Source organism: Dendrobates tinctorius, unplaced genomic scaffold (genome assembly GCF_039654945.1).
Source record: "Dendrobates tinctorius isolate UK_male_01 unplaced genomic scaffold, ASM3965494v1 ptg000079l, whole genome shotgun sequence".
Taxonomy (NCBI): domain Eukaryota; kingdom Metazoa; phylum Chordata; class Amphibia; order Anura; family Dendrobatidae; genus Dendrobates; species Dendrobates tinctorius.
In genome coordinates this window covers 26,893,640-26,912,354 of record NW_027361747.1, presented here as the reverse complement: position 1 = coordinate 26,912,354, position 18,715 = coordinate 26,893,640, and the positions used below count along the sequence as shown (strand labels likewise).

The 18,715-nt window shown below is 50.5% G+C and overlaps 1 protein-coding gene across 1 annotated transcript; it reads left to right on the top strand.

Annotated features, from left to right (window-relative positions):
- Positions 1-11,091: 11,091 nt before the first annotated feature.
- On the top strand, positions 11,092-17,658 carry FGF20 (fibroblast growth factor 20). Its single transcript, XM_073583676.1, has 3 exons — positions 11,092-11,775; positions 16,162-16,265; positions 16,700-17,658. The coding sequence occupies exons 1-3, from the start codon at positions 11,361-11,363 to the stop codon at positions 16,943-16,945; spliced, it is 765 nt and encodes a 254-aa protein (XP_073439777.1). The 5' UTR covers positions 11,092-11,360; the 3' UTR covers positions 16,946-17,658.
- The last annotated feature ends 1,057 nt before the right edge of the window (positions 17,659-18,715 follow it).

The window sequence follows — 18,715 nt, the reverse complement described above, 5'->3', positions numbered from 1 at the left end:
ATGGAGACATGTGTGGTACAGTGAGTGCCCACAGTCTGTATGGAGGGATGTGTGGTATAGTAAGTGCCCACAGTCTGTACGGGGGCATGTGTGGTACAGTGACTGCCCACAGTCTGTATGGGGGCATGTGTGGTACAGTGCGTGCCCACAATCTGTATGGAGGCATGGGTGGTACAGTGAGTGCTCAGTCTGTATGGAGGGATGTGTGGTACAGTGATTGCCCACAGTCTGTATGGAGACATGTGTGGTACAGTGAGTGTCCATCGTCTGTATGGAGGCATGTGTGGTATAGTGAGTGCTCACAGTCTGTATGGAGGCATGTGTGGTACAGTGAGTGCCCACTGTCTGTATGGAGGCATGTGTTGTATAGTGAGTGCTCACAGTCTGTATGGAGACATGTGTGGTACAGTGCGTGCCCACAGTCTGTATGGAGGCATGGGTGGTACAGTGAGTGCTCAGTCTGTATGGAGGTATGTGTGGTACAGTGATTGCCCACAGTTTGTATGGAGACATGTGTGGTACAGTGAGTGTCCATCGTCTGTATGGAGGGATGTGTGGTACAGTGATTGCCCACAGTCGGTATGGAGGCATGTGTGGTATAGTGAGTGCTCACAGTCTGTATGGAGGCATGTGTGGTACAGTGAGTGCCCACTGTCTGTATGGAGGCATGTGTTGTATAGTGAGTGCTCACAGTCTGTATGGAGGCATGTGTGGTACAGTGAGTGCCCACCGTCTGTAGGGAGGCATGTGTGGTACAGTGAGTGCCCACAGTCTGTATGGAGACATGATTGGTACAGTGAGCGCCCACTGTCTGTATAGAGGCATGTGTGGTATAGGAAGTGCCCACCGTCTGTATGGAGACATGTGTGGTACAGTGAGTGCCCACCGTCTGTATGGAGACATGTGTGGTACAGTGAGTGCCCACCGTCTGTATCGAGACATGTGTGGTATAGTGGAGTGCCCACTGTCTGTATGAAGACATGTGTGGTATAGGGAGTGCCCACCGTCTGTATGGGGACATGTGTGGTACAGTGAGTGCCCACCGTCTGTATGGGGACATGTGTGGTACAGTGAGTGCCCACCGTCTGTATGGAGACATGTGTGGTACAATGAGTGCCCACCGTCTGTAGTATAGAGACATGTGTGGTACAGTGAGTGCCCATCGTCTGTATGGAGACACGTGTGGTACAGTGAGTGCCCACCGTCTCTATGGAGACATGTGTGGTACAGTGAGTGCCCACCGTCTGTATGGAGACGTGTGTGGTATAGTGAGTGCCCACCGTCTATATGGGACATGTGAGGTACAATGAGTGCCCACCGTCTGTATGGAGACGTGTGGTACAGTGAGTGCCCACCGTCTGTATGGAGACATGTGAGGTACAGTGAGTGCCCACCGTCTGTAGGGAGACATGTGAGGTACAGTGAGTGCCCACCGTCTGTATGGGAGGCATGTGTGGTACAGTGAGTGCCCACCGTCTGTATGGGACATGTGTGGTATAGTAAGTGCTCACCGTCTGTATGGGAGACATGTGTGGTATAGTGAGTGTCCACCGTCTGGATGGGAGACATGTGTGGTATAGTGAGTGCCCACCATCTGTATGGGACATGTGTGGTACAGTGAGTGCCCACTGTCTGGATGGGAGACATGTGTGGTATAGTGAGTGTCCACCGTCTGGATGGGAGACATGTGTGGTATAGTGAGTGCCCACCATCTGTATGGGACATGTGTGGTACAGTGAGTGCCCACCGTCTGGATGGGAGACATGTGGTATAGTGAGTGTCCACCGTCTGGATGGGAGACATGTGTGGTATAGTGAGTGCCCACCATCTGTATGGGACATGTGAGGTACAGTGAGTGCCCACCGTCTGTAGGGAGGCATGTGAGGTACAGTGAGTGCCCACCGTCTGTATGGGACATGTGAGGTACAGTGAGTGCCCACCGTCTGTATGGACACATGTGAGGTACAATGAGTGCCCACCGTCTGTATGGAGACATGTGAGGTACAGTGAGTGCCCACCGTCTGTAGGGAGACATGTGAGGTACAGTGAGTGCCCACCGTCTGTATGGAGACATGTGAGGTACAGTGAGTGTCCACCGTCTGTATGGGGCATGTGTGGTATAGTGAGTGCCCACCGTCTGTATGGGACATGTGAGGTACAGTGAGTGCCCACCGTCTGTATGGGACATGTGAGGTACAGTGAGTGCCCACCGTCTGTATGGAGACATGTGAGGTACAATGAGTGCCCACCGTCTGTATGGGACATGTGAGGTACAGTGAGTGCCCACCGTCTGTAGGGAGGCATGTGTGGTATAGTGAGTGCCCACCGTCTGTATGGGGCATGTGTGGTATAGTGAGTGCCCACCGTCTGTATGGGACATGTGAGGTACAGTGAGTGCCCACCGTCTGTATGGGACATGTGAGGTACAGTGAGTGCCCACCGTCTGCAGGGAGGCATGTGAGGCACAGTGAGTGCCCACCGTCTGTATGGGACATGTGAGGTACAGTGAGTGCCCACCATCTGTATGGGACATGTGAGGTACAGTGAGTGCCCACCGTCTGCAGGGAGGCATGTGAGGTACAGTGAGTGCCCACCGTCTGTATGGGACATGTGAGGTACAGTGAGTGCCCACCGTCTGTATGGGACATGTGAGGTACAGTGAGTGCCCACCGTCTGTATGGGGCATGTGAGGTACAGTGAGTGCCCACCGTCTGTATGGGACATGTGTGGTACAGTGAGTGCCCACCGTCTGTATGGGGCATGTGAGGTACAGTGAGTGCCCACCGTCTGCAGGGAGGCATGTGAGGTACAGTGAGTGCCCACCGTCTGTAGGGAGGCATGTGTGGTACAGTGAGTGCCCACCGTCTGTATGGGACATGTGAGGTACAGTGAGTGCCCACCGTCTGTATGGGGCATGTGAGGTACAGTGAGTGCCCACTGTCTGCAGGAAGGCATGTGAGGTACAGTGAGTGCCCACCGTCTGTTTGGGGCATGTGTGGTACAGTGAGTGCCCACCGTCTGTATGGGACATGTGTGGTACAGTGAGTGCCCACCGTCTGTATGGGGCATGTGAGGTACAGTGAGAGCCCACCGTCTGCAGGGAGGCATGTGAGGTACAGTGAGTGCCCACCGTCTGCAGGGAGGCATGTGAGGTACAGTGAGTGCCCACCGTCTGTATGGGGCATGTGAGGTACAGTGAGTGCCCACCGTCTGTATGGGGCATGTGTGGCATAGTGAGTGTCCACCGTCTGGATGGGAGACATGTGAGGTACAGTGAGTGCCCACTGTCTGTATGGGACATGTGAGGTACAGTGAGTGCCCACCGTCTGTAGGGAGGCATGTGTGGTACAGTGAGTGCCCACCGTCTGTAGGGAGGCATGTGTGGTACAGTGAGTGCCCACCGTCTGTATGGGACATGTGTGGTACAGTGAGTGCCCACCATCTGTATGAGACATGTGAGGTACAGTGAGTGCCCACCGTCTGTATGGGACATGTGTGGTACAGTGAGTGCCCACCGTCTGTATGGGAGGCATGTGTGGTACAGTGAGTGCCCACCGTCTGTATGGAGACATGTGAGGTACAATGAGTGCCCACCATCTGTATGGGACATGTGAGGTACAGTGAGTGCCCACCGTCTGTATGGAGACATGTGAGGTACAATGAGTGCCCACCGTCTGTATGGGACATGTGAGGTACAGTGAGTGCCCACCATCTGTAGGGAGGCATGTGTGGTATAGTGAGTGCCCACCGTCTGTATGGGGCATGTGTGGTATAGTGAGTGCCCACCGTCTGTATGGGACATGTGAGGTACAGTGAGTGCCCACCGTCTGTATGGGCATGTGTGGTATAGTGAGTGCCCACCGTCTGTATGGGGCATGTGTGGTATAGTGAGTGCCCACCGTCTGTATGGGACATGTGAGGTACAGTGAGTGCCCACCGTCTGTATGGGACATGTGAGGTACAGTGAGTGCCCACCGTCTGAATGGGACATGTGAGGTACAGTGAGTGCCCACCGTCTGCAGGGAGGCATGTGAGGTACAGTGAGTGCCCACCGTCTGTATGGGACATGTGAGGTACAGTGAGTGCCCACCATCTGTATAGGACATGTGAGGTACAGTGAGTGCCCACCGTCTGCAGGGAGGCATGAGAGGTACAGTGAGTGCCCACCGTCTGTATGGGACATGTGAGGTACAGTGAGTGCCCACCGTCTGTATGGGACATGTGAGGTACAGTGAGTGCCCACCGTCTGTATGGGGCATGTGAGGTACAGTGAGTGCCCACCGTCTGTATGGGACATGTGTGGTACAGTGAGTGCCCACCGTCTGTATGGGGCATGTGAGGAACAGTGAGTGCCCACAGTCTGCAGGGAGGCATGTGAGGTACAGTGAGTGCCCACCGTCTGTAGGGAGGCATGTGTGGTACAGTGAGTGCCCACCGTCTGTATGGGACATGTGAGGTACAGTGAGTGCCCACCGTCTGTATGGGGCATGTGAGGTACAGTGAGTGCCCACTGTCTGCATGGAGGCATGTGAGGTACAGTGAGTGCCCACCGTCTGTTTGGGGCATGTGTGGTACAGTGAGTGCCCACCGTCTGTATGGGACATGTGTGGTACAGTGAGTGCCCACCGTCTGTATGGGGCATGTGAGGTACAGTGAGAGCCCACCGTCTGCAGGGAGGCATGTGAGGTACAGTGAGTGCCCACCGTCTGTATGGGGCATGTGAGGTACAGTGAGTGCCCACCGTCTGTATGGGGCATGTGTGGTACAGTGAGTGCCCACCGTCTGTAGGGAGACATGTGAGGTACAGTGAGTGCCCACCGTCTGTATGGGACATGTGTGGTACAGTGAGTGCCCACCGTCTGTATGGGACATGTGTGGTACAGTGAGTGCCCACCGTCTGTATGGGACATGTGAGGTACAGTGAGTGCCCACCGTCTGTATGGGGCATGTGTGGTATAGTGAGTGTCCACCGTCTGGATGGGAGACATGTGAGGTACAGTGAGTGCCCACCGTCTGTATGGGACATGTGAGGTACAGTAAGTGCCCACCGTCTGTAGGGAGGCATGTGTGGTACAGTGAGTGCCCACCGTCTGTAGGGAGGCATGTGTGGTACAGTGAGTGCCCACCGTCTGTATGGGACATGTGTGGTACAGTGAGTGCCCACCGTCTGTATGGGACATGTGTGGTACAGTGAGTGCCCACCGTCTGTAGGGAGGCATGTGTGGTACAGTGAGTGCCCACCGTCTGTATGGGACATGTGTGGTACAGTGAGTGCCCACCATCTGTATGAGACATGTGAGGTACAGTGAGTGCCCACCGTCTGTATGGGACATGTGTGGTACAGTGAGTGCCCACCGTCTGTATGGGACATGTGTGGTACAGTGAGTGCCCACCATCTGTATGAGACATGTGAGGTACAGTGAGTTCCCACCGTCTGTATGGGACATGTGTGGTACAGTGAGTGCCCACCGTCTGTATGGGACATGTGAGGTACAGTGAGTGCCCACCGTCTGTAGGGAGGCATGTGTGGTACAGTGAGTGCCCACCGTCTGTATGGGAGGCATGTGAGGTACAGTGAGTGCCCACCGTCTGTATGGGAGGCATGTGAGGTACAGTGAGTGCCCACCGTCTGTATGGGAGGCATGTGAGGTACAGTGAGTGCCCACCGTCTGTATGGGGCATGTGAGGTACAGTGAGTGCCCACTGTCTGCATGGAGGCATGTGAGGTACAGTGAGTGCCCACCGTCTGTATGGGGCATGTGAGGTACAGTGAGTGCCCACCGTCTGTATGGGGCATGTGTGGTATAGTGAGTGTCCACCGTCTGGATGGGAGACATGTGAGGTACAGTGAGTGCCCACTGTCTGTATGGGACATGTGAGGTACAGTGAGTGCCCACCGTCTGTAGGGAGGCATGTGTGGTACAGTGAGTGCCCACCGTCTGTAGGGAGGCATGTGTGGTACAGTGAGTGCCCACCGTCTGTATGGGACATGTGTGGTACAGTGAGTGCCCACCATCTGTATGAGACATGTGAGGTACAGTGAGTGCCCACCGTCTGTATGGGACATGTGTGGTACAGTGAGTGCCCACCGTCTGTATGGGAGGCATGTGTGGTACAGTGAGTGCCCACCGTCTGTATGGAGACATGTGAGGTACAATGAGTGCCCACCGTCTGTATGGGACATGTGAGGTACAGTGAGTGCCCACCGTCTGTATGGAGACATGTGAGGTACAATGAGTGCCCACCGTCTGTATGGGACATGTGAGGTACAGTGAGTGCCCACCATCTGTAGGGAGGCATGTGTGGTATAGTGAGTGCCCACCGTCTGTATGGGGCATGTGTGGTATAGTGAGTGCCCACCGTCTGTATGGGACATGTGAGGTACAGTGAGTGCCCACCGTCTGTATGGGCATGTGTGGTATAGTGAGTGCCCACCGTCTGTATGGGGCATGTGTGGTATAGTGAGTGCCCACCGTCTGTATGGGACATGTGAGGTACAGTGAGTGCCCACCGTCTGTATGGGACATGTGAGGTACAGTGAGTGCCCACCGCCTGAATGGGACATGTGAGGTACAGTGAGTGCCCACCGTCTGCAGGGAGGCATGTGAGGTACAGTGAGTGCCCACCGTCTGTATGGGACATGTGAGGTACAGTGAGTGCCCACCATCTGTATAGGACATGTGAGGTACAGTGAGTGCCCACCGTCTGCAGGGAGGCATGAGAGGTACAGTGAGTGCCCACCGTCTGTATGGGACATGTGAGGTACAGTGAGTGCCCACCGTCTGTATGGGACATGTGAGGTACAGTGAGTGCCCACCGTCTGTATGGGGCATGTGAGGTACAGTGAGTGCCCACCGTCTGTATGGGACATGTGTGGTACAGTGAGTGCCCACCGTCTGTATGGGGCATGTGAGGTACAGTGAGTGCCCACAGTCTGCAGGGAGGCATGTGAGGTACAGTGAGTGCCCACCGTCTGTAGGGAGGCATATGTGGTACAGTGAGTGCCCACCGTCTGTATGGGACATGTGAGGTACAGTGAGTGCCCACCGTCTGTATGGGGCATGTGAGGTACAGTGAGTGCCCACTGTCTGCATGGAGGCATGTGAGGTACAGTGAGTGCCCACCGTCTGTTTGGGGCATGTGTGGTACAGTGAGTGCCCACCGTCTGTATGGGACATGTGTGGTACAGTGAGTGCCCACCGTCTGTATGGGGCATGTGAGGTACAGTGAGAGCCCACCGTCTGCAGGGAGGCATGTGAGGTACAGTGAGTGCCCACTGTCTGTATGGGGCATGTGAGGTACAGTGAGTGCCCACCGTCTGTATGGGGCATGTGTGGTACAGTGAGTGCCCACCGTCTGTAGGGAGACATGTGAGGTACAGTGAGTGCCCACCGTCTGTATGGGACATGTGTGGTACAGTGAGTGCCCACCGTCTGTATGGGACATGTGTGGTACAGTGAGTGCCCACCGTCTGTATGGGACATGTGAGGTACAGTGAGTGCCCACCGTCTGTATGGGGCATGTGTGGTATAGTGAGTGTCCACCGTCTGGATGGGAGACATGTGAGGTACAGTGAGTGCCCACCGTCTGTATGGGACATGTGAGGTACAGTAAGTGCCCACCGTCTGTAGGGAGGCATGTGTGGTACAGTGAGTGCCCACCGTCTGTAGGGAGGCATGTGTGGTACAGTGAGTGCCCACCGTCTGTATGGGACATGTGTGGTACAGTGAGTGCCCACCGTCTGTATGGGACATGTGTGGTACAGTGAGTGCCCACCGTCTGTAGGGAGGCATGTGTGGTACAGTGAGTGCCCACCGTCTGTATGGGACATGTGTGGTACAGTGAGTGCCCACCATCTGTATGAGACATGTGAGGTACAGTGAGTGCCCACCGTCTGTATGGGACATGTGTGGTACAGTGAGTGCCCACCGTCTGTATGGGACATGTGTGGTACAGTGAGTGCCCACCATCTGTATGAGACATGTGAGGTACAGTGAGTTCCCACCGTCTGTATGGGACATGTGTGGTACAGTGAGTGCCCACCGTCTGTATGGGACATGTGAGGTACAGTGAGTGCCCACCGTCTGTAGGGAGGCATGTGTGGTACAGTGAGTGCCCACCGTCTGTATGGGAGGCATGTGAGGTACAGTGAGTGCCCACCGTCTGTATGGGAGGCATGTAAGGTACAGTGAGTGCCCACCGTCTGTATGGGAGGCATGTGAGGTACAGTGAGTGCCCACCGTCTGTATGGGGCATGTGAGGTACAGTGAGTGCCCACTGTCTGCATGGAGGCATGTGAGGTACAGTGAGTGCCCACCGTCTGTTTGGGGCATGTGTGGTACAGTGAGTGCCCACCGTCTGTATGGGACATGTGTGGTACAGTGAGTGCCCACCGTCTGTATGGGGCATGTGAGGTACAGTGAGAGCCCACCGTCTGCAGGGAGGCATGTGAGGTACAGTGAGTGCCCACCGTCTGTATGGGGCATGTGAGGTACAGTGAGTGCCCACCGTCTGTATGGGGCATGTGTGGTACAGTGAGTGCCCACCGTCTGTAGGGAGACATGTGAGGTACAGTGAGTGCCCACCGTCTGTATGGGGCATGTGTGGTACAGTGAGTGCCCACCGTCTGTATGGGACATGTGTGGTACAGTGAGTGCCCACCGTCTGTATGGGACATGTGAGGTACAGTGAGTGCCCACCGTCTGTATGGGGCATGTGTGGTATAGTGAGTGTCCACCGTCTGGATGGGAGACATGTGAGGTACAGTGAGTGCCCACCGTCTGTATGGGAGGCATGTGAGGTACAGTGAGTGCCCACCGTCTGTATGGGAGGCATGTGAGGTACAGTGAGTGCCCACCGTCTGTATGGGGCATGTGAGGTACAGTGAGTGCCCACTGTCTGCATGGAGGCATGTGAGGTACAGTGAGTGCCCACCGTCTGTTTGGGGCATGTGTGGTACAGTGAGTGCCCACCGTCTGTATGGGACATGTGTGGTACAGTGAGTGCCCACCGTCTGTATGGGGCATGTGAGGTACAGTGAGAGCCCACCGTCTGCAGGGAGGCATGTGAGGTACAGTGAGTGCCCACCGTCTGTATGGGGCATGTGAGGTACAGTGAGTGCCCACCGTCTGTATGGGGCATGTGTGGTACAGTGAGTGCCCACCGTCTGTAGGGAGACATGTGAGGTACAGTGAGTGCCCACCGTCTGTATGGGACATGTGTGGTACAGTGAGTGCCCACCGTCTGTATGGGACATGTGTGGTACAGTGAGTGCCCACCGTCTGTATGGGACATGTGAGGTACAGTGAGTGCCCACCGTCTGTATGGGGCATGTGTGGTATAGTGAGTGTCCACCGTCTGGATGGGAGACATGTGAGGTACAGTGAGTGCCCACCGTCTGTATGGGACATGTGAGGTACAGTGAGTGCCCACCGTCTGTAGGGAGGCATGTGTGGTACAGTGAGTGCCCACCGTCTGTAGGGAGGCATGTGTGGTACAGTGAGTGCCCACCGTCTGTATGGGACATGTGTGGTACAGTGAGTGCCCACCATCTGTATGAGACATGTGAGGTACAGTGAGTGCCCACCGTCTGTATGGGACATGTGTGGTACAGTGAGTGCCCACCGTCTGTATGGGACATGTGTGGTACAGTGAGTGCCCACCATCTGTATGAGACATGTGAGGTACAGTGAGTTCCCATCGTCTGTATGGGACATGTGTGGTACAGTGAGTGCCCACCGTCTGTATGGGACATGTGAGGTACAGTGAGTGCCCACCGTCTGTATGGGGCATGTGAGGTACAGTGAGTGCCCACCGTCTGTATGGGAGGCATGTGTGGTACAGTGAGTGCCCACCGTCTGTATGGGACATGTGAGGTACAGTGAGTGCCCACCGTCTGTATGGGGCATGTGTGGTACAGTGAGTGCCCACCGTCTGTATGGGAGGCATGTGTGGTACAGTGAGTGCCCACCGTCTGTATGGGAGGCATGTGTGGTACAGTGAGTGCCCACCGTCTGTATGGGACATGTGAGGTACAGTGAGTGCCCACCGTCTGTATGGGACATGTAAGGTACAGTGAGTGCCCACCGTCTGTATGGGAGGCATGTGTGGTACAGTGAGTGCCCACCGTCTGCAGGGAGGCATGTGTGGTACAGTGAGTGCCCACCGTCTGTATGGGACATGGGTGGTACAGTGAGTGCCCACCGTCTGTATGGGACATGTGTGGTACAGTGAGTGCCCACCGTCTGCAGGGAGACATGTGTGGTACAGTGAGTGCCCACCGTCTGCAGGGAGACATGTGTGGTACAGTGAGTGCCCACCGTCTGCAGGGAGACATGTGTGGTACAGTGAGTGCCCACCGTCTGCAGGGAGGCATGTGTGGTACAGTGAGTGCCCACCGTCTGTATGGGACATGTGTGGTACAGTGAGTGCCCACCGTCTGTATGGGACATGTGTGGTACAGTGAGTGCCGACCGTCTGTATGGGACATGTGTGGTACAGTGAGTGCCCACCGTCTGTATGGGACATGTGTGGTACAGTGAGTGCCCACCGTCTGCAGGGAGACATGTGTGGTACAGTGAGTGCCCACCGTCTGCAGGGAGACATGTGTGGTACAGTGAGTGCCCACCGTCTGCAGGGAGACATGTGTGGTACAGTGAGTGCCCACCGTCTGCAGGGAGGCATGTGTGGTACAGTGAGTGCCCACCGTCTGTATGGGACATGTGTGGTACAGTGAGTGCCCACCGTCTGTATGGGACATGTGTGGTACAGTGAGTGCCGACCGTCTGTATGGGACATGTGTGGTATAGTGAGTGCCCACCGTCTGTATGGGACATGTGTGGTACAGTGAGTGCCCACCGTCTGCAGGGAGACATGTGTGGTACAGTGAGTGCCCACCGTCTGTATGGGACATGTGTGGTACAGTGAGTGCCCACCGTCTGCAGGGAGACATGTGTGGTACAGTGAGTGCCCACCGTCTGCAGGGAGACATGTGTGGTGTGTGTGTCTGGGAAGGTCTGGGCTGCAGACCCCGCCTCTGCCTCTACCTTTCCTTGCACCTGTCCGTGCTGAGCATTAGGAGGACCTCCTGCATCCTGATCACTCCTGTCTGCAGCTGCCTCCCGGGATTTGTGTGAGGACCGGAGCCTCTGCTCCCTGCACTGACTCCATCCCAGACGTGACCAGGTGTCATCTCTCCCCACCATGTCCTCAGGGAGCGGTCGGGGCAGGAGAGCTGGATTATTGTGCCCATGGCTGTGAGGGACATTACATGTGAATGGGCCTGCACTGCGGAGCAGACACTTTGCACAGTGTGAACAGAGGTGTGAAGAAGAAACCCTGCGCTCCGGCTTCATTACCTTATGTCAACTGGGCCACTATATAAAGTGCCCGCACAGCGAGGTCGGCAGCCGCCTGCCTGGCATCTCAGTACCTGCAGCACAGCGCCAGGTGCGAGCACAGGGACTCATCCAGGACTGCGCCCCGGCGCACACATGGCGCCACTGCTCGAGGTGGGGAACTATCTGGCCGGGCTGGACACCCTGGGACAAGTGGGCGCTCATTTCCTGCTGCCTCCTCCTGCCAGGGACACCCCCTTGTTATACAACGATCCCCTGGGACAACCTGAGCGCCTCTCCCGCAGCAGCGCCCCATCAGACCTGGCGCATCTCCAGGGCATCCTGCGCCGCCGCCAGCTCTACTGCAGGACGGGCTTCCACCTCCAGATCCTCCCAGATGGCATTGTGCAGGGCACCAGGCAAGACCACAGCCGCTTCGGTAGGTGTCCACGGTACTCCGTGCTGAGGAAGGATTCCCCAATCTCATCCTGTGTTCCTGAAAGTTACCTCCTGTTCTACAAATGTCTCCTGTCTGACATGATGGCTGCACTCCTGCAATATATACAGAACTGCACTCCTGGTTTTATTCAGTCTCCAAGAACTTTAGGGTTACACACATTCATATACTACACCTTAAGTCTTCACACCTACCTGTATGCCACACTCTAGGGTTGTGCACCTACCTGTATGCCACACTCTAGGACTGCTCACCTACCTGTATGCCACACACTAAGACTGCTCACCTACCTGTATGCCACACTCTAGGGTTGTGCACCTACCTGTATGCCACACTCTAGGGTTGTGCACCTACCTGTATGCCACACTCTAGGACTGCTCACCTACCTGTATGCCACACTCTAGGGTTGTGCACCTACCTGTATGCCACACTCTCGGACTGCTCACCTACCTGTATGCCACACACTAAGACTGCTCACCTACCTGTATGCCACACTCTCGGACTGCTCACCTACCTGTATGCCACACTCTCGGACTGCTCACCTACCTGTATGCCACACTCTAGCACTGCTCACCTACCTGTATGCCACACTCTAGGACTGTTCACCTACCTGTATGCCACACACTAAGACTGCCCACCTACCTGTATGCCACACACTAAGACTGCCCACCTACCTGTATGCCACACACTAAGACTGCTCACCTACCTGTATGCCACACTCTAGGACTATTCACCTACCTGTATGCCACACACTAAGACTGCCCACCTACCTGTATGCCACACACTAAGACTGCCCAGCTACCTGTATGCCACACTCTCAGACTGCTCACCTACCTGTATGCCACACTCTAGCACTGCTCACCTACCTGTATGCTCCAATCTAGGACTGCTCACCTACCTGTATGCCACACACTAAGACTGCCCACCTACCTGTATGCCACACTCTCAGACTGCTCACCTACCTGTATGCCACACTCTAGCACTGCTCACCTACCTGTATGCCACACTCTAGGACTGCTCACCTACCTGTATGCCACACCCTAGGGTAGCACACCTTCCTGTATGCTGCACTCTAGCACTGCACACCTACCTGTATGCCGCACTCTAGGGTTGCGCACCTACCTATATGCCACACTCTAGGACTGCACACCTATCTCTATACAACACTCTAGTGTTGCCCATCTACCTATATGCTGCACTTTAGGTCTTTACACCTACTTGTATGCCGCATTCTAGAACTGCACACTTGCTTGTACACAACACTGTAGGGTTGCACACCTATTTCTAGAACTATGCACCCACTTGTATGCCACATTCTAGAACTGCACACCTATCTGAATGCCACATTCTAGAACTTCGCACCCACTTGTACGCTGCATTCTAGAATTCTGCACCCACTTGTATGCCGCAATCTAGAATTGTGCACCCACTTGCACGCCCCATTCTAGAACTGTGCACCCACTTGTATGCCACATTCTAGAATTGCGCTCCCACTTGTATGTCCCATTCTAGAATTGCACGCCCCATTCTAGAACTGTGCACTCACTTGTTTGCCCTATTCTAGAGCTGTGCACCCACTTATACGCCACATTCTTGAACTGCGCACCCACTTGTACACCTACCTGTATGCCTCACTCTAGGACTGCCCACCTACCTTCCCGTCACACTCTACTCTGCACCTACCTGTATGATGCACTTTAGCTTTGCATGCTTACATGCACACTGCACCCCAGCATTGCTCGCCTACTTTTGCACTGCACTATAGCACTGCTCACTAGAATTGCGCACCTGCCTTTTGCAGCATCTGTTTTCAAGATTGCGTACCCAACTACATCATACACTTCAGATTTGCACACCTACCTGTATAACACAATGCAGAACTGCACACTTAACTTTATGCAGTATCTAACACCTCTTAGGATCACACAGCTGTTTACTTTTGATCAGAATTGCACATCTACCTTCTGTATATGCAGCGTAGAATACACATTGCTCAGCTACCGGTATACGACACCTCAGAATGCACACCTGCTCATCTTCAGTGTATAGCGCCCTATTGGACCTCATCTGTGCTCATTACACTTTATTTTATCACATACCTGTATGCTTTACATCAGGACTGTACATCTATCTGTATGCTGTTTACTACATTTTGCAATATCTTTTATGTGGTACGCAGAAACTGTATATTGACTTCATTTAGTGGCTGGTCAATATAAAGCTACATACAAGTATTGCATGCACGAGGAGCATCGGGTAATAGACATAACATTTAGGCTGTGTGCACACGCTGCGGATTCTGCTGTGGTTCTGCAGCGGATTCGGCCGCTGCGGGTCCGCAGCAGTTTTTGCTGCGGTGTACAGTACCATTATTCCCTATGGGAATAAAAAAAAGCTGTGTAGACGGTGTGGATTTTTCCGTGCGGTTTTCCTGCGGTTTTGAAACCGCAGAAAGAATTGATACGTCAATTCTTTCTGCGGATTCTGCTGCTTTGCCATCTCCTCCATTGTGGAGATGAAAAACTGCAGGCCAATCCACAGGTAAAACCGTAGGTCTTTTGACCTGCAGATTTACCTGCGGATTTTACAAAATCCGCGTGGCCAAATCCGCACCCCAATCCGCAACGTGTGCCCGTACCCTAATTCTGCACATGTAAAAGTGACATAAACCAAATAATTCTGTAAATATTATTTTATACACAATTCTTGTATTCAATATTCTCTAGTAAACGAATTATTGTAATAAATAATAAAAGAAAAATGTAATAATATTATGTGATTATTAACCTGATACATTTACCTAAAAGCCTCGTCGGAGGACAGGCAAAGGATGTAAATGCTTATCTGACAGGAAGAGTGAATAATGATCAGGGTATTTATTCAATGTTCTTTTTATCTGAACAAACCAACTATTGTTGATAGGCTCTTTCCCCCCCTTTTATTGATTTAGCTGCTGTATAACTGATTAAAATGTTTTCCGTCACTTTCCCATAGCCAAGACAATAAATATCAATTATTCTTAACTCTTTTGATGCCTGACATCAAATAGACGCGGTTGTCGACTGAAGGGTTAATTAATCTTCCAGCCTATAATAATCCCAAAGGGGAAATTCATTTTGTAAAAAGAATGGCGGTGCCAGGTTGTCACTCCGGGCAGGCTCAGGTATGAGAAGCAAGAAAAGTGTTGTACGGTCTGTGAACAGGGATATTCTGCTAATAACCTGGAGTTGTAGATAGAGATCAAACATGTGTTGTTCTTTTATATCCCTTCTCCTTTATGCCGCCCCTATTCTCCTCTGAGCCTCCTCTGATGTGGTCTCTCGCCTGGTTGACTCACCTGCTTGTTGTTGTTTTTTTTTAAGTCTTGCTTTGTAAAAGATAGCATTAAAAAAGACAAAATACCACCATCCTCTACTGAAAACTAGGCAAAAAAAGATAAAGGCAAGAATCATAGATGACCCAAAAACATGGTCCGTGCATATCACATGCTTTCTGGAAAGATCAGACTAACCACTAGACGTTATTATTATATACACTGACATTTATTTCAGACATATTATTTATTCGTTAGGATGCAAACTGGAGATCAGCTGGAAACTAGAGTTGAACGAATATGTTCGGAATCAGTCGCCAAATGTGAATTTGCCATATTGGTACCTTATTGGTGCCCATATTGGTGCCCAAATTCGTGCAGAATTTATATTTGATCATCTATTCCGAACATATTCGTTCATTTCTACTTTCATTGACTCCATTAACGTTCGACAAATATTGCAAAAACCATATTCGCCACCGATTATAATTGGGACCGGATTTTGAAAAATTTGCTCAACTCTACCTGAAATGACATTCTAGCTAGAAGATCGTGTAGCCTAGATCAGGTGCAGGACACATGAGACATAAAATGGAAAATTCCAGCACTGTAGTCATAAAAATAAATAAATAAATAAAATAATGAATAATTTATTGACGCACACTAAAAATGAATGAAAAAGTCGCTTAGTCAATTTAGGTCTAATCTAGGTTCTTAGAGTAGATCTGAAATAATCGACTTTTTCATCAATTTTTTTTTAGAGTGTTGCTATATTGTTCTGGTTTTATGAAGAGTACAATGCTGGAATTTTTTTTATAAATTTCATTTGAAGTCTATCCACACACAGGGGAGAGGCCATTTTGTACAGTCTTGATTAAAGTGATACATCATTGAGGAAATGCATTGGCAGAAAGATAGATGTGACATTTCCAATTAATGGAACCCAGGACAACACACAAATTGTGACTAATGCTTTATTGTGTTTGGGCATATTAATGATGGATGCTCCAATCGATTCTTTAAATCACTGATTTATACATTTTCTTTTCTGACAGGTATTCTTGAGTTCATTAGTGTGGCCATTGGTCTCGTCAGCATTAGAGGGGTGGACAGCGGTCTCTACCTAGGAATGAATGATAAAGGAGAACTCTTTGGATCGGTAAGTTTGGCAACCTTTGTAGTTCTGTTCTTTTACAATCAATTAATCAATCTACGAAAAAATTTGTCCTTTTTATAGTAAATATCCATAGTCTATGACACACATAGACACAAACGATTGCACAAGTTCAAAGGTTTTCACTATTTTGACTCACTTGTTATTGGGCTGGTGTTATTGAACTGGTATTAATGAAGTTTTACAATATTTAGTTTATTCTGGAAGGGTCCCTGTTTTAGATATTTTTATTTATTTTTTGGTTGAGATTACAGGAACTAAAATTGGCTATAATCGTGCCATTTGCCAAATAAAACAGCCCTGGTACTTTTAAAATTGTAGCATCATACTTCATAAGTCAATCTCATTTTGTGGCAGTTTTATTATTACTAATAATAACTTCTGTAAGATATTAATAATTTATTTTGTCTTATTTTAAGGAAAAGTTGACTTCTGAATGCATTTTCAGAGAACAATTTGAAGAAAATTGGTATAACACCTACTCATCAAACCTATACAAACATGGTGACTCTGGGAGGCGATACTTTGTAGCACTTAACAAAGATGGTACACCAAGAGATGGAGCCAGGGCTAAGAGGCATCAAAAATTCACACATTTTCTGCCCAGACCTGTGGATCCAGAAAAAGTGCCTGAACTCTATAAGGAAGTGATGGGTTATAGTTGAAAATGTTGACAGCCTATCCGCTTGCTATTTCGATACAACTTTTTCATGAGGGAAAAGTGAAGACCGATCCGTGACCAGACTATGGTCTCTAATTGCCATCGGTGACAATGACCGTAGAATGCTAGCAATCATAATTAGGAACACCTACTCCTGGGAAGTGGTCAATGTAACTGGTGGATAAAGCAGAGAGCCAAGATACAAAGGCTGCTTATCTATTGAATTGGACCATCTGATTGGCGCTGATGACACCTCCATACCTCTAATTCAGAAGAACTGATAGGACGTGCCAATGTGCCCGCTCAAGTCGGATTGCAAATGCATACAAAGATGGATCTGCATTTCTGTACTTCCCTACAGACATCTCTCTCTGTTTTGATAAAGATGCAATTTTCAACCTGTGGACTTAATATGCATATATCTAAAAATATATATTTATTTTTTATACTTATTTATTTAAAAGTTCTATTTTTTACCGATGTGTTCGTAGACCGGTCTTAGTTCTTTGACCATGAGCTCAACTCGCATTTTATCAGCTGACTATGACGTTCCAAATTTCTGACGACTCTGTGAAAGTCGTGATCTTTGACAATGAAAACAGTAATTTATCTGATCAGGATACCTTGGGTATTGACAACAAAGGGAGGTATTGGAATCCTGCAATGTATATGAATGCCTTACAATTGTAAGAAACTAAATGTCCATTTTCCAAGGTATTAAACGCTGAGATGAAAGAGCTGGTATTGTTTTGTTTTTTGGCGTTTCTCTTGGCCTTGGTATCTACATCTGTTGACATTAAACATATCCTAAATGACTTTTAATACAGCTGGAGAGCTTGCTACCTGCTTCCATTCATTGTGGTTTGTCATTCCAGCCAATGTTAAAGAACATTATTTTTTTTATATCTTTCGGAAGATAAGGCTGTGACTTGGCAGCACATTCGCTAGATTGTCATGTGCTTTGTTTTGGCAACTGTATCAAGTAAAAAGGAAACTTGTTGAGTTCCTTTCAAGTAATGCAGGGAGATAGCAAAGCTGCCAAAATGGGCCCATACAGGTATTCAAATTTCTTATTGCAGTCATGAAAATGGATGAACGTGAGAAAAGGTGCTGGAACTGACATGATGGGATTGGTTGGGAGTCTCGGTGGCTTCTGCAGCATATTAAGTCTCAAGAAAGAAGGAAACTTAGTATGTAACAATGAAATTGAAGATTTTGTAATGTCTATTACTTAGTCCCTTCATTGTCATGATGGCTGTAAGTCCCAGCTCAATGATCTCTCCCACCACTGACCGGTTCTATATCCGAGATGGTAAAAACAAATTTTTAATTTTATATTTTAAAGTTATAATTTATTAAACTATTAGATCTAGACCCCCTCTCTCTCCTGAATTACATAAATCAGTACTGAAATTGAAGAAATATGATAATTGCAGAGACAGAACAGACCATTGATGTTGGCGTTGTGCAACAAGTTAAAACATTACTATCATGGCCTCATAGGTTGGTAGACATGTTAGCAAATTCTGTTGGTAGCTATCTGGGGTAGCACGGTGGCTCAGTGGTTAGCACTGCAGCCTTGCAGCGCTGAAGTCCTGGGTTCAAATCCCATCAAGGACAACATCTGCAAGGAGTTTGTATGTTCTCCCCGTGTTTGTATGGGTTTTCTCCCACATTCCAAAGACATACTGATAGGGAATCTAGATTGTGAGCCCCATCGGGGACAGCGATGATAATGTGTGCCCGTCACACTAAGTGATATCGCTATAACGTC

Coding starts and splice junctions, on each gene's coding strand:
- FGF20 (XM_073583676.1), top strand. CDS start 11,361: ATGTCAACTGGGCCACTATATAAAGTGCCCGCACAGCGAGGTCGGCAG. Junction 11,776..16,161: donor GCAAGACCACAGCCGCTTCG/GTAGGTGTCCAC, acceptor CTTTTCTGACAG/GTATTCTTGAGTTCATTAGT. Junction 16,266..16,699: donor AAGGAGAACTCTTTGGATCG/GTAAGTTTGGCA, acceptor TCTTATTTTAAG/GAAAAGTTGACTTCTGAATG.